This window comes from Anopheles merus, chromosome 2L (genome assembly GCF_017562075.2).
Source record: "Anopheles merus strain MAF chromosome 2L, AmerM5.1, whole genome shotgun sequence".
Lineage (NCBI taxonomy): Eukaryota > Metazoa > Arthropoda > Insecta > Diptera > Culicidae > Anopheles > Anopheles merus.
Genome location: NC_054083.1, coordinates 25532251 through 25546897, shown reverse-complemented (window position 1 = coordinate 25546897; position 14647 = coordinate 25532251). Strand labels below are relative to the sequence as shown.

Below are 14647 nucleotides of genomic sequence, written 5' to 3'. Positions count from 1 at the left end.
CTCCTAATTTCATTTGAAATGCTTATTGTCGCTCTTAAATTGAATCTTTCCGAAACATTTCGATAAAAAAAACTGTTCTAAGTCATCGACCACTGTGCAAGAGTATTTCACCTCTAGCCGGTAAAAGTGGAAGAATGTTTACAAGAGCTCTTCACAACATTGTATCGTAAATAAATCACTTTTCAGACATTTGAAAAGTTACTCAAAAGTTGTTCCAAACTGCAAAAGTGCTGTAAAGTCATTATCATCACGCTGTTTCAACCCGTTGCCCACAAAACACCGTCAACGGCAATCCCGGGGAGGAGGTGAAATACACTCGCTCGGCTTCGTCGTCATCTGTCAAAATGGGTTTTTGGCAAATAAAAAGATGGACAGCAATACAGTGTAAGCTCGCCTCCGTGCGTACGGCAGAACCTTTTTCTACAAATTAGTGATAAAAGCCCCATTTTTCTAAGGTAAAAAGTGTAGCAAAGTGTGCAGCAGCCTACAGTCTCTCGTTGGTGCATCAATGCATTTTGGATGGTGCATTTTTTCGACCATAAATGAATCAATCTTTATCCCAATCTTTGTGGGAGTGATCCTGTGTGTACGTGCGTGTGGTGTGTGTGAGTGTGTACCCGATGATTGAAGTACCCCAGAGAAGAAGGCGAAACGGCAGTGGTGGACCATCGAAACGGGCACGAAATGATGAAACTCGTTTCATCACAAAGCGATAATGTACTCCCACTTTTTTGTTGTGTTGCTTGGTTCCAACGACATTTCATTTTCCAGAGTGTTTTCAATTATCGGATCAGGGCTGCCCACTGCCTCTGCTGGAGTTAAAAAAACGGAGTAGAAGAAGTGGATCGGGTGTGCGTGTTTTTTGTTGTTGCTGTTGTTGCATGTTTTGCTGGTTACAACGTCGAGTCACTCTAATCACCAACACCGACGGCAGTCGGTGAGTCTCGGCACAATCGCGTTTATGCGTGTGTTGCATCTTTTCGGGAGGCGTGTGCATAAGCGTAAGCCCTGCCGTGCGCGCGCGTGTGTGTGTGTTGCCTTCTTAATTGTTTATAGCAACAGATAAGGCTTCCCTTAGCCCCGCGAGCCCTTCGCTGTGGTCGGGCTGTGGTTTGTGACACTGCGATAGGATGGGACAGAGGAAGCGGCATTTGTGCCCTTCGATGTTGATGAACCCGTCGTCAAGTGCGTCGGTCCATACTCCATGATATAATAGTTTCTTTACGAGCCAAGATGTGCTCCCATTAAAGACGTCCTCTTCTCAAGACGGCCGACAATCAAGTAGGCGTGTACGCGTTTGCTTTCCTCCTCGAGACAGGTTGGAACGTTTGACATCCAGCTAAAACTGAAGCAACCTGTCCAGGGACCGGAACATTTCGTAGCGAGAATTAACAACTCCCCCTTTTTTTATCTCCCATATCTATTGCAGCCCATCATCACTACGTACATTGTAGCGATTCTGCGTCACCCACTATCTGCCACGGCACGGAGAAGACAGCTGTTTTGCAGCGTAACATAATGCACCTTCTCCTGTCCAGTTCATCGCCTCCTCGCTCGATTGGCTAAGCGCACGCGAAAACAGCGAAAAGAGTGTGCTGCGCCCGATGAAGTTGCCCTCGTCGCGCGTTCAATAATCGTATCCAATTACCACCGAAAAAATAATAGCTCAGACGTTTGCGTGTGTGTGTGTTTGTGTGCCGTGCGCGAGTGTACGTGTTTAGATTGGCTTCCACGAGGAAGTAACTTTTTTTTTTGCTAGTAGAAACAGTGGCGACCTGTCGAGCCACTCACTATCACGATCGGCAACGAAAGTTGGCCAAAACGAGGAAACATTCCAAACAATTGCCAAGCCCGTGAAACGCATCAACCTCGCATGTCACTGACCCGTCCGTGACGGTCAACGGACGTCGCGCTGGTGGAACTGATATAGTTCTTCCAGTTTCGTCGCCGGCTGTATGTACAACCCAATTACGCTTCCCACGGCCGCTTATGCTGGTTTGGCTTATCAGCGTGTCTCCTCCGCAGCGCGACCAGGGCAGCAAAAACAGGTCACAGCAATCCGCCGCTCATCCAGGAAGGAGGGAGGGTCTCTGTTGCGGCTGAGACGGCGTAACTACGATGGCTAACGCGACCGAAGCAGGCATCGATCTGGAATGCTTTCTCGTGACCAAACACTCGTGGAAGGGCAAGTACAAGCGCATTCTGTCCGTCGGGTCGACCGGCGTCTCGACCTACAATCCGGACAAGTTCGACGTCACCAACCGGTGGCCGTACGGTGAAGTAATCAGCGTACTGCCGAACCGGTCCGGGAATGTAAGTACAGCTGTGCCGCGTTGTCTAACGATTACAGTACTGAGCACACACCTCTCATTCAAACCCCATTTCAGACCGCGTACGAGTTTGTGCTGAACCTGAGGAAGGACAAAAAGATCGACACGATCAAGCTTTCGTCGGAAAATCGGAACGAGATACTAACCTCGTTGCTGAAATACCACAAGGAGTTTGCCGAGAAACCGAAACAAACTCTGGTAAGTAATACGCCCCTCGCCCCCTCAGTCCACCCGGCGAACGGGCGCAAAAGTTGTTACAAACACATACACACACACACACTCTCTACCTCTCTGACTCACTCTACTCATCCTACTACTTCGGAGGTGTATTAACTAGGCGTTTAGGGGTTGTTGTTTTGTGTTGTGTTGTACTTTGTGTTTCCGTGCGCATTACACCTGTGGTGGCACGGTTGGTATAATTTTCCTCATTTTCGTTTGTGGTCCGTGTTGTATGTATACAATTTGTGTTCATCTCATTTGAACCGTTTTTTTTGTGGGGGAGTGTGGCTTATATGTCGGATGATTGTGTGTCCTTTTTTGTTAAGGTCTTGTTAGGCTATTATTGAGGAGTATAATACATGTATTTATTACTACTAAAGAATTGCATAGAAACTAATGATCGGCTACTGATATTTAAACCTATAACCTGTCTATCATTTAATTAATTTAAATTAACTCATCAAGTAACGCAACTACACGTTGTCCGGTGGTTGTAATTGAACATGTTCTAAAATGCTACAATTATTCGTATTCTCACCGGTAACTAACACAAACCAGAACAAAAGAATGGGTCAGATAATCCTCCTGTACCAAGCACGGCAACAGCAGCTCGTTTTTGTGTGGAACAGTGCAATGCAGAGCAAACGGGTCATACTCTTAACCTTGTCCTCCGTGTCCAGTACTTAACAAATTCCCTCGCCTTGCCTGGGATAAAATAAAATCATTCGATTCTCCGCTCAATCTTACACTTTGATGATGATTGCAGAAGATGTGGTGCAAAACCAAGCCCTTCTTTCTTCTTCCCCTCTTTGGAACCCCCAAAACCAACGTTCAAAATTTGGTAACCTACATCGCTCCCCAATCCCCTACCCAAATCCCCATATCACCCTTTTTTCTTCTAGTTTCTGCCATCACCGTTCCCCCGTCCCCTCTGATGCCATCTGCACCATTTGTTCATGTTTGCCGTTTCTGTTTTGCGTTTCCAGGATGATGTAGAAAGTCCTGTCGAGTCGTTCTATTCGTCATCTTTCCCATCAGCTTCTTCATTGCTCCATTCCTCCTCCACACCCGCCGTCCGGGAAGAGCGCACCGGTGGCAAGGGGGTTGAGTGGACGTGGTGGTTAAAGACAATTGTAGCATCATTTCTACCGCTGCCACCACCGGTTCTGCCATGTTTGCCGTGCTGTACGGTGCTAAAAGTGAGTGTCTAACCCCTCCCCATCCGTGTTTTCTGACCGCGTTTGGCGTTAGGACAGTGTAGAGCAATATTGGCTTAAGGGTTGTAAAGCAAACAAAAAATGATTATAAAGGTTTTCAGGTTAACCTTTGTACAGTGTCATATGGGTAGGGTTTAGTAGTGGGGACTAGTACATTGGCCTGGGTTTAATGAAGGTACTGTACATATTGTTTTTCTTTTGTGTTGTTGTTTTACGTTATGTTTTCGTTCGAAATTTCGTTCCGTTGTTTCCTCTTTCTCACACTGGCTAAGTGGCATATAATATCGAAAAATCTTGTCTTTCTGTGTTACCTTTTCTTTAGAAATTCAATGCCTACAAACATCACTGGTCCGGCACGACGCTGCCCACCGTGCTGGAAGTGACGCCGGGCTCGCTGGATCAGCTCGATCCCACCACCAGCACGGTGCTGGCCAGCTACAACTACAAGGACATCGATGGCATCATCGGCATACAGGACTACCCGAACGGGATCGTGCTGGCGTACGGTGGCCACAGCCGGTTGCATCTGTTTCGCGTGGAGAACAATCACGAGATCGTGCAGATGATCGTGCAGAACGCGCAGCAGTACCTGGGCATCGAAATCAAGGTGCTGAAGAAGCAAATCTCGCTCGAACAGTTCGAGCAGCAGCGGTTCGGCGCGTACAGTGGCGACCAGCATCAGACGTCCCTGTCGGAGTTCACCGTGCAGAAGGTAACACCGCGCCATTCGGAACCGATGCGCCGGATTCTGTGCCTCACCGATACGACCGTGCTCGAGCGCGACCCGCAAACGTACAGCATCTGCACGCTGCGACCGCTTGACAACGTGTACGCGCTGGTCCGGCACGCGGACAACATTCAGAAGTTTTCGATCGAGTACAAGAACGGGCTGGTGCGGTCGTACATTACGAACGATCGCGACTCGCTGCTGGCCACGCTGCTGGATGCGGTGCGGTCCTGCGGCAACCAGGATGTGCACGTGCGCATCTCGAACACGCCACGGGGTAAGCGGGTCGGTCCGCTGACGGTGAGCGTGGACGAGGAGACGGAGGCGAACCTGCTGCGCTACATCATCAGCAACTATCAGTATCCGGTGAAGCGTATCGATGTGATGGAGCGATTCAACGCTAACATTCCGTACAGTGGGCTCAACTACAGTGTCACGCAGGATGTAAGTGGGTGGAGGTGGTGGTGGTGTGTTGATTGTGGTCGACCGAGTTATGCTTGACACGCACGCACGTTTTTTTTTTCTTTTTTGCAGAGTCTTTTTGCGGAAAGCAAGGAACGGCTGATAACGGGCGCACTGCAGGCCCTGATCGGCAGCAAGGAAGATAACGCGCAGCTAAACAACGTCGAGCTGGAGGCATCGTTCCACGTGCTGCGCCGGCTGCTGGCAAGTAAAGTGGGCTTCGCCGCATTCACGAATCTCCCCGGGTTCCGGGAAGCGATCGGGCTGAAGGTGGTGCACGCCCTCAAGCGCAACGATCTGGCTGTGACGTACGCTGCCATCGATATGATCAATTCGCTGATGCACTCCGACCACGATCTGAAGCAGGAGCAGCTGAACAAGTCGTCGCTGCTGCACACGAAGGCCTTCCTCGAGCAGCTGCTGGACATGTGGAGCAAGCACGTGAACCTGGGCAGCGGTGCGCTGGTACTGTCCGCAATGTTGGACTTTCTTACGTTCGCGCTGTGCGTACCGTACAGCGAGACGACGGATGGCAAGCAGTTCGATTTGCTGCTCGAGATGGTCGCTGCGCGGGGCCGTACGCTGTACAAGCTGTTTCAGCATCCTTCGCTGGCGATTGTAAAGGGCAGCGGGCTGGTAATGCGAGCGCTGATTGAGGAAGGCGATACGGCCATATCGACGCAGATGCAAACGTTAGCGCTGGACGAGGCGGCCCTCTGCCGGCACCTGCTGGTGGCACTATACACACCGTCGAACGATTCCACGATGATCACCCACCGTCAGCTGTCGCGGCATCTGGTGGGCCTGTGGATAACGGACAGTGATGAAGCGATGAATCTTTTGAAGCGAATTTTCGTAAGTGAAAAAAGAGTGTTTCGTTTTTGTTTGCTTTGTTACTAAAACCCTGTTTTCTGTTGCTTGTTTGTGCAGCCCGCAGGCTTGCTATCATTTCTGGAAAGCGAAGAGGCCGTGCCGAAGGAAGATGTCGAGGAGGACAAGCTAAACTTCCGCGACAATCTGAAGCTGGCGGTACAACATTCCGGCAACAATAGCAAGCAGCGCCTGAACTACTTAATCGAGAAGCATCTCGAGGGCATCAAGCACTGGGGCATGAATCTGCTCGACGTGCGCCAGGAGAAGTTGCAGCAGACGCAAAAGAATCGCCCGATCGTGCTGCGCAACCGACGCCAGAAGAAGAAGGTGGGCGAACAGGTGGTCAATTTGCCGCTGTTTTTCTACCAGTTCGGGAAGAACCATGCAATGCCGAACCTGATCTGGAACCACAAAACGCGCGAAGAGCTACGGTCGGCGCTGGAGAACGAGCTGCGCCAGTTCACCGCCGACAAGGATCTGGCCGGAAGCATGCTGGTGGCGTGGAACTACGACGAGTTTGAGGTGCAGTACCAGTGTCTGGCGGATGAGATTAAGATAGGAGATTATTACATTCGGTTGCTGCTGGAGCGGGACGATTGGCCGCAGAATTTGGTGAAAAATCCGTAAGTAGCGTTGGGACGTGTTAAGGTATGGTTGATGGCGTAGGTAATAACGCAGGAAATTTATTTGTATATTTCAGCATCGAACTGTTCAACGCGCTGTATCGGAGGGTGTTGTGCCGGAATCGATTGAACGATGATCAGCTTACGGTGACCTCGCTGCAAGCGCTGGCCAAAGTGTACAAACGGTACTACGAGGAAATTGGATACTTCAGTGATATGCCGTACATACTGCAAATGTTAGATAGGGTGAGAAAAACAGAGCTTTGTTGAAAAAGTAGAAATTTTAATTAATACCTTTTCATTTTCAGTGTCTTTCTCCAGCGCTCCGGGACGCACTGATCATACTGATCAAGAATCTAGTACTGCACAAATCCAACTGTCGCCCGCTAACCGACCACGTCAACTATCTGGTCGATCTGATCACCCTGGCCCACCTGCACAAAGGACGCGCAACACTGAACACCAAAACGAACGTGATCGAGGCCGGTCCGAACATGAAGCTGCACGAGGAGAAGGACTGGTACTACAATGTGGAGCGCGAGAACGAAAAGCCGGAGCGCTGCGGTCCGGTGACGTTTTCCGAGCTGAAGGAGCTCTGGTCGAAGGGCGTGCTGACGCCCCGCACGCGCTGCTGGGCGGTCGGCATGGACGGGTGGCGCTCGCTGCAACAAATACCTCAGCTAAAGTGGTGCCTGATGGCGAAGGGCACGCCGCTGTTTAACGAGACGGAGCTGGCCCAGCACGTGCTGGACATACTGAACAAGTGCACCAGCTTCTTCCCGAGCCGGGCCCGGGACGGCGAGGCGGTCCTCATCCCTGGCCCGCGGTTGTCGCGCAAGCTGTCCGAGTTCATCTGTCTGCCGCACATCGTGCAGGTGTGCCTGACGCACGATCCGGGCCTGCTGGAGCGCGTGGCCACGCTGCTCTGTCAGATCATGGAGGACAATCCGGAAATGTCGAAGGTGTACCTGACGGGTGTGTTCTACTTCATGCTGATGTACACCGGCAGCAACATTCTGCCGATCGCTCGCTTCCTGAAGATGACGCACATGAAGGAGGCGTTCCGCAGCGAGGACAGCAACTCGCAGTCGGGCATTATGCATCGTAGCATTCTCGGGCAGCTGCTGCCGGAAGCGATGATCTGCTTCCTGGAGAATCACAGTGCGGAAAAGTTTGCCGAAACGTTCCTGGGCGAGTTCGACACGCCGGAGGTGATATGGAGCTCGGAAATGAGGCGCATGCTGATCGAAAAGATTTCGGCGCATATTGCCGATTTCACGCCGAAGCTGAAGGGACACACGATGGCCCGGTACCCGTACCTGGCCATACCGGTCATCGGCTATCCGCAGCTGGAGAATGAACTGTTCTGTCACATCTTCTACCTGCGGCATCTGTGCGATACGGCCAAGTTCCCCAACTGGCCCATACCGGATCCGGTACGTGTTTGCGGATGTCGTTTGAATGTGTATAAAGCATACTAACTTTCTGTTTCACCATCCGGCTTGTAGGTGCAACTGTTAAAGCACACGCTCGATGCTTGGCGCAAAGAGGTTGAGAAGAAGCCTTCGGAGATGACTGTACAGCAGGCGTACCTCGATTTGGACTTTGACGTGAGCAAAAACCCCCACCCAGAAGAGTCGGCCATCCGGAAGGCTTACTACCGGCTGGCACAGATGTACCATCCGGACAAAAATCCCAACGGCAGGGTAAGTCAATAATCGATTCCGATCTTCCTTTCGCGTGCAATTGTTAATAGTCCTTCCGCTTGCTATTAGGAAATCTTCGAACGCGTTAACCGTGCGTACGAGTTTCTGTGCTCGCGCAACGCGCTCAACACGGACGGGCCGAACCCGAGCAACATTGTGCTGATACTGCGCACCCAGTCGATCTTGTTCGAGCGCTACTCGGAGGAGCTGCGCCCGTACAAGTACGCCGGCTATCCGCAGCTCATCAAAACGATCCGCCTGGAAACGAAAGACGATCAGCTGTTCTCCAAAACGGTGCCGCTGCTGAGCGCTGCGTCCGAGCTGTGCTACCACACGGTACACTGTTCGGCCCTGAACGCCGAAGAGCTGCGGCGCGAGGAAGGCATCGAGGCGCTGCTCGACGCGTACTCGCGCTGCGTGTCCATCATGGGCGTCGATTCCAAGCGCGACTCGCTGCACTACGAGGTGATCTCGAACATTACGCGCTGCTTCGATGTGGCCTGCTGCTTCGACAGCTGCCGCAAGAAGATCCTCGAGCTGCCGCAGCTGATCGCGGACGTGTGCCGGGTGGTGTACTTTAAGCACTCGCTCTCGGTCAGCCTCGTTACCAGCCTGGCGGTGAACAACGTGGAGCTGCAGTGCAATCTCGTGCGCAACGGGGTCCTCTGGTCGCTGATGCTGTTTCTGTTCGATTACGACTTTACGCTCGATGAGAGTGGCGTCACGTCGGAGGAGAAGTCGAACACACAGCAGGTAGCGAACAATCTGGCCAAACTGTCGCTGCTCGCCTGCGTCGCACTGGCCGGCTACAGTATGACACTACTGGACGATCCCAAGTCGGCTGTACTGAGGGCGACATCGGCAGCAGTGACCGGTTCTACCAAATCCACCGCTAGCAACAGTCCCTCAGGTGGGCGAAGCGATTCCCCGCTCACGGTAGCTACGCGGCAAACGAACCAAACGTACTCGCAGAACGCGTCCAACCTGATACAGAACAACTCGAGCCTGATCCAGTCGGTGGCCAACATCGATAAGGTACTGCAGGAAAGAAAAAACAGCGATGCGGCGGCAGTGACCGGCGACGAAGCGGAACCACCGGCAGAATGTGAAAAGGGTTTGCAGAACAAGAAGTACAAAATCAGTGCGCTGCAGGCGCCGGCGAATGCGGTGGTGAAGCATATCCTGGACCAGCTGCTAACACCGTACGTGGCGGGCAAGATGGTGACGGACAGCGAGCAGCAAGTGCTGAAGATGCTGAATTCGAACACGCGCAACCCGTATCTGATATGGGACAATGGGACGCGGGCCCAGCTGACGGACTTTCTCGAGCATCAGCGCACGGTCGCGTCGAAGGAGCAGTACGAAGACGTGTCGGAAATACACGAGCTGGTGCAAGGTTTCTCGTACGATGCGCATCGGTAAGTTGATTTTAGGTGCTATTCTACTGCTGCCGGGATAATTATCATCATAACTTATTTAAAAAGGGCTTCTATTCGTTGCATTTCATAAAAATGAAAATCCACTTTTTCCTTTTAATTATCACCTCATTTTTTAACAAAATATTCTCATTGGGATTAAACAGACATGCTATTAGAATCTCCAATTGGGATTTAGATACAAACCCAATTGGGATTTAGATCCTTTTCTGAATCTTACAGTGTTTTCCGGCTCTGATTCCGATGAACAGCATTATTCACATGGAAGATGTTTTTCAACAGCCGTCATTATTTGTGACAGCTGGACTGTAAAAAAAACTTCGCGCGATTGTTGATTAATGCCGTTCATTTTATAAAATGATCCGGAAAACAATGTATACGGTAAGATGTGTATACTATGAAAATCTTATTGGAACGTTCTAATTTGAAATTTCATATGAATTCACAACCTCTGTCTCATGATATTCAGTGATAAATCCCTAAAAAAGCTTATAATGTAAAGAAACAAAACTCTATGTTAGGCTAACTGTTTTCTTTACATTTCCAGCGACGAGCTTAAGATTGGTGGAATTTTCATACGCGTGTACAACGAAATGCCCACGTTTCCGATAACGAACCCGAAAAGCTTCGTGATCGATCTGCTCGAGTTTCTCAAGCAGGGCTACAATCACCTGCACGGAACGGCAGCTCCATCGAACGCAAGTACCAATCCGGTTCCCGCCAGCCAAGCGATAACTGGTGGCATCTTGGTCCCTACGAAAGCGTGGAAACCGATGGTACCGGCACCTCCTCCGAAGCGTCCAGCCGGTTTGCAATCGCCGGCCGCAACGACCCCCGGCAGCGATATCAGTGCCGTGCTCAGCGAGTACGCCCGCTCGAAGCAGCGTAACCAGCTGGAACGGACAGCCGGCAGTGTCGATGGTGGTTCCGCGCAGCGGTACGATTTCACCAACAATCCGCACGCCGTCCGGCACCTGCTGATGGCACTGCAGGCCCTCATCTCCGTGATCAAATCGAACACCAACGTCGAAATGCAGTGCATCGGACACTTTGAAATGCTGTTCGGGCTGCTCTCGACGAGCGAGTGCGGAGCGGACAATTGCACGATCAAAACGCTAGCGCTCGAGGTCGTCTGTCTGGTGTCGCGCAACAAAGAGTGCGTGACCGAGATAGCGGCCTGCGAGATCGTTGGCCGCTACTTGATCGTGCTGAAGGATCCGGACCTGCGCGAGCATCAGCCGCGCGTGCTGGAAACTCTGTCCGGGCTGCTGAACGTGCCCAAGATGATCAAGGAGGCGCACACAAAGGGTGCGGTCGTCTATCTGCTCGATCTGTTCTGCAACTCCAACAACCCGGCGATACGGGAACAGTGTGCCGAGCTGCTGGCGAAGATGAACGCGGACAAGCTGAGCGGGCCAAAGGTGCGCATCACGCTGTGCAAGTATCTGCCGCCCGTCTTCCTGGACGCGATGATCGACTCCACCTCGGTCGCGGTGCAGATGTACGAGTCGACGCACGAGCACCCGGAGCTGATCTGGAACGACGAGATCCGGGCGTGCGTGTCGGACGCGGTGCGCGACGCGGCGGACAGCTTCCACGTGCAGCAGCGGCGCAACGCCAAGGCGGCCTGGCGCGATCCGGAGATACTGCCCGAGCTGCTGTCGAGCGAGGTGGTCGTGTCGGGCGTGTACCTGCGCCTGTACGTGTCCAATCCGGGCTGGACGCTGCGCAAACCGAAACAGTTCCTGGCCGACCTGCTGGACTTCATCGTGGACAGTATCAGCCGGAGCGGCATGGACAGGGACGTGCTGGATCTGGCCACGACCGCGCTGGTGCTGCTGCTGAACGCACAGCCCAACCTGGCCGACTCAGTACCGGTGCTGGGGCACATACCGAAGTTTTTCCGCCAGCTTTCCGTTCAGCCAAAGAGTGCCCTCACAGTATTGCATCAGCTTTCCCTTTCGGAGGTAGGTGATCCAGCATTTGGTGTTGTGGCCTTATTTTACTTCACGATTAGTTAACTATTTTCCCTTTGTTTTACAGATCTGTGTCAGCGCAATCTCCCAGACGGAATGTATACCGTCGTTGAAATCTTGCATGGAGCACCATCGGGATCTGACGTCGACGGCGTGCGAAACGTTGAGTCGATTATTCAAATGTCAGCATGTACGTATGCACGTTAGCCGGGGTGGAAAAACGAATCGAATAATCATTAATTGTTGTTTTTCCCTTGCAGGATTCACTGATACGTCAATCACTCGAGTGTCAATTAATTCCCTACCTGGTCGCGCTGCTCGACAGCCGGCTCGTGCTGGCGAACAATCCGGCCATGGTAAAGGCGCAGATTGTTGCCACGCTGAAAGCGATGAGCGCCAACCTCACGTACGGCGATCGGGTCACGCATCTGCTCAACCAGTACCCGATCTGGGCGGAGTACCGTGACCAGAAGCACGATCTCTTCATAACCGATACGGACGTACGCGGATATCTAATGGGTAAGTGGGTAGCGACAAAAGGGGACAAAAAATCTTGTTTTAAGACGTTGTGGATCTTAATTTGCAATTGCTTTGCCCTTTCCCTGCAGGCGCACCGAACACGACCGCTGGCTATTTGACGCAAGGGCCGGTAAAGAACGTCGAAGTGCTCACTTCGCCACCGCCCATCGATCGGGATGATCCACTGTTTGCGCGCAGCAACAGCAGTGGTGGGAGTGTGTAGTAGTACGCACACGTGCTACTCTACCTTACCGTGCACCCCGCGGGAGTAGTCCCATTATGTGTTATTTGGGGTGTAAGCTATTGTTTCGTTTTCTGCTCGTTGAATCGTTTCCGTGGTGGGGCAATGCTGTATTGTAGTGTGTGCATTAAGATGTGATGAAAAAGTGAGCCGTCGTTGCTACCACTCCGCTGCAGTAGCGATGGCGCAAATGGTCGTATTTCATTAATGCGAAGTGTGTGTGTTTGTAGGAGGAAAGGATACAACAACACAACACCCACACACTACTACCACCTAGCAAGTAACAAAACAGGGCAAACACTCATTTCACACTTTATTTAACCACTTCCCTCACCCCCGTTTTTAGTGTGTAGCTTAGCTTTTCCGTGTATGCCCTCTCCTCTAATTTTGTTGTAATGTGATATTTTATACTAGAAGAGAGAAAAAAGCTGAAAATTATAGAGAAAGCAACTACAGAAGAAAGAAAAAAACAACAAACAAACAAAGCATAACAAAGTTCGCGCTAGTGCGACAACGAACGAATGAACGTTGTAAAATACGATGCTCACGCCATCAAAGCAGGCGAGAGCGCAATACCGAAAAATAAGCAAATCATTGCATGTGACAACACACACACCGCGCGGTTCCAAGCAACAGGAAATAAAAGAAAAACTCTGTAAATCAACCTAAATATCCGCCATCAAAAGCTCGAAAACAAAAACAAAACAAAAAAACCGGAAAGAAAGCGTGTGCGCGGTGCCATCGTTTCGATACCCCCGGTAAGTAAATAATTAACATTTAAATTTTTGTTTTCATATCTTTATTATATAGTTTCAGACTTTTTTGTAACACATTTCCTCCATTTTTATGCTCTCTCTCTCTCTATCGCTCTCTTTCGCTCTCTATGCACGAATGTTCCAAAATCTGTGTGAGTGTGTATGTTTCGGGTTCGGGCGCTCTACTTTCTGTTTATTTTTTCATTCTCCCCCTTTCCCTTATCAAATATTCGCCAATTAAGTCGTTCTTCTGCTCCCTTACTATTAGCTCTACGTATCGAGCGCGCTTGCACGGTATATACAGGGACAAAAGGAAAGAAGAATACATGGTGTGTGTGTCCCTTTGTTTTTGCGCTACCTGGTTCGTCTACCATCATCAGCAATAGAGCCGCCACCATCAGATCGCGTCCGCGTGGAGTGTGTGTTGGTTAGCTTTGCTGTACTTCGTGTCCTTTTCTTGTTTAGTTTGCAGTTTGAATCAGGTTCAGGTTTGCTTATTTCTTCCTCTCATAATTGTGTTACTTTCTCTACTAGGATTACAATTTTCTGTTTTTCTTTTTGTGTGAGTTTTTTTTAATCTCCCCTATCTTCTGTATAGTGTTAGTGCACACGCACTAAAGAACGCGTCCTTCCTTCCCTCCTTTTCCTGTATAGTTCGGTGAAAAGGGAGACACCCCGAAACCGAACGTGACCGTACACAAGCAGCGGCAGCAAGTAGTAGCAGTAGCGCAGCATACTAAGCATGATGCTGTACATCGTTCCATTAAGCAGGGAGGACAGCACAACGGAACAACATTCAAAATGGAGGACAGACTAGGGGTGTGGTGCAGTGTGTAGAATCTCTGCAGCGTGCTGCTCCTTTTTTTCTGTTTTCTGTTTTACATGCTACTATTTTACTAACTTTTTTTATATGGCATTTTGTTCACTATATAGTTTACATGTTACATGTTTTCTTTTTCCTCTCTTTCTCTCTCTTTTCCTCTGCATCTGCCAACGAGTCGGCAGTTATGTTTTCTGCCTTTTCGTTTTCGCTCCTAAACTGTTCTTGTATCGTTCGATAGTAGTTTTTCCATTGTTTTGTTTGTATGTTTGTTTCTGAAATGTAAAATGTGTTGTCTGTCCGTGCGTTTAGTTTGTACACGCTCTCCCCACCTTGTTTTATGTTTTCGAGCGGGGAAGAAAGCGTGTGCACGCGGTATTTTGACTACTTTTCTTCACTTTTCTTTCCCTTCTGTCATGAGTTTCAACATTGAGCTATGTCAGTTTTGTCGCGCGTACGGTCTGGTTATTTGTTTGTTTGTTTGTTTGTTTTAGTTCAGAGTCTGTCGATAGCCGCGGGCGCCGCCGCTGGGGTTGATTGTTGTGGAGAAGCATTAGAGAAGTGAAAATTGAAACGGAAAATGAACCACGAAACACGCAGACAGAAAGAGCAGAAAACAAAACTCTGCTATTCACATGCAATTTTAGTGAGAAACGGTACAGAAAAAGACAAATAATTGAACACACGTTCGCATACAACCAGCATTTTGTTTTTCTCAACTTGTGTTTTCCATTTGGAGAAGA

At 50.3% G+C, this 14647-nt stretch overlaps 1 protein-coding gene across 4 annotated transcripts; it reads left to right on the top strand.

Annotated features, from left to right (window-relative positions):
- Positions 1-368: 368 nt before the first annotated feature.
- On the top strand, positions 369-13017 carry LOC121594343 (dnaJ homolog subfamily C member 13). 4 transcript variants are annotated; one of them, XM_041917498.1, is made up of 16 exons: positions 369-455; positions 1430-1953; positions 2026-2313; positions 2388-2528; positions 3536-3748; positions 4089-4937; positions 5028-5810; positions 5886-6451; positions 6529-6697; positions 6760-7887; positions 7960-8157; positions 8227-9575; positions 10141-11560; positions 11637-11759; positions 11830-12088; positions 12178-13016. In XM_041917498.1, exons 3-16 carry the CDS (start codon positions 2119-2121, stop codon positions 12309-12311), a joined length of 7527 nt encoding a protein of 2508 aa, XP_041773432.1. In that variant the 5' UTR covers positions 369-455; positions 1430-1953; positions 2026-2118; the 3' UTR covers positions 12312-13016. The 4 variants fall into 4 exon arrangements, with proteins under 4 accessions (XP_041773432.1, XP_041773433.1, XP_041773436.1 ...); XM_041917499.1 differs by having other exon boundaries at positions 1430-2313; positions 12178-13017; XM_041917500.1 differs by lacking the exon at positions 369-455 and adding an exon at positions 490-1318 and having other exon boundaries at positions 1430-2313.
- The last annotated feature ends 1630 nt before the right edge of the window (positions 13018-14647 follow it).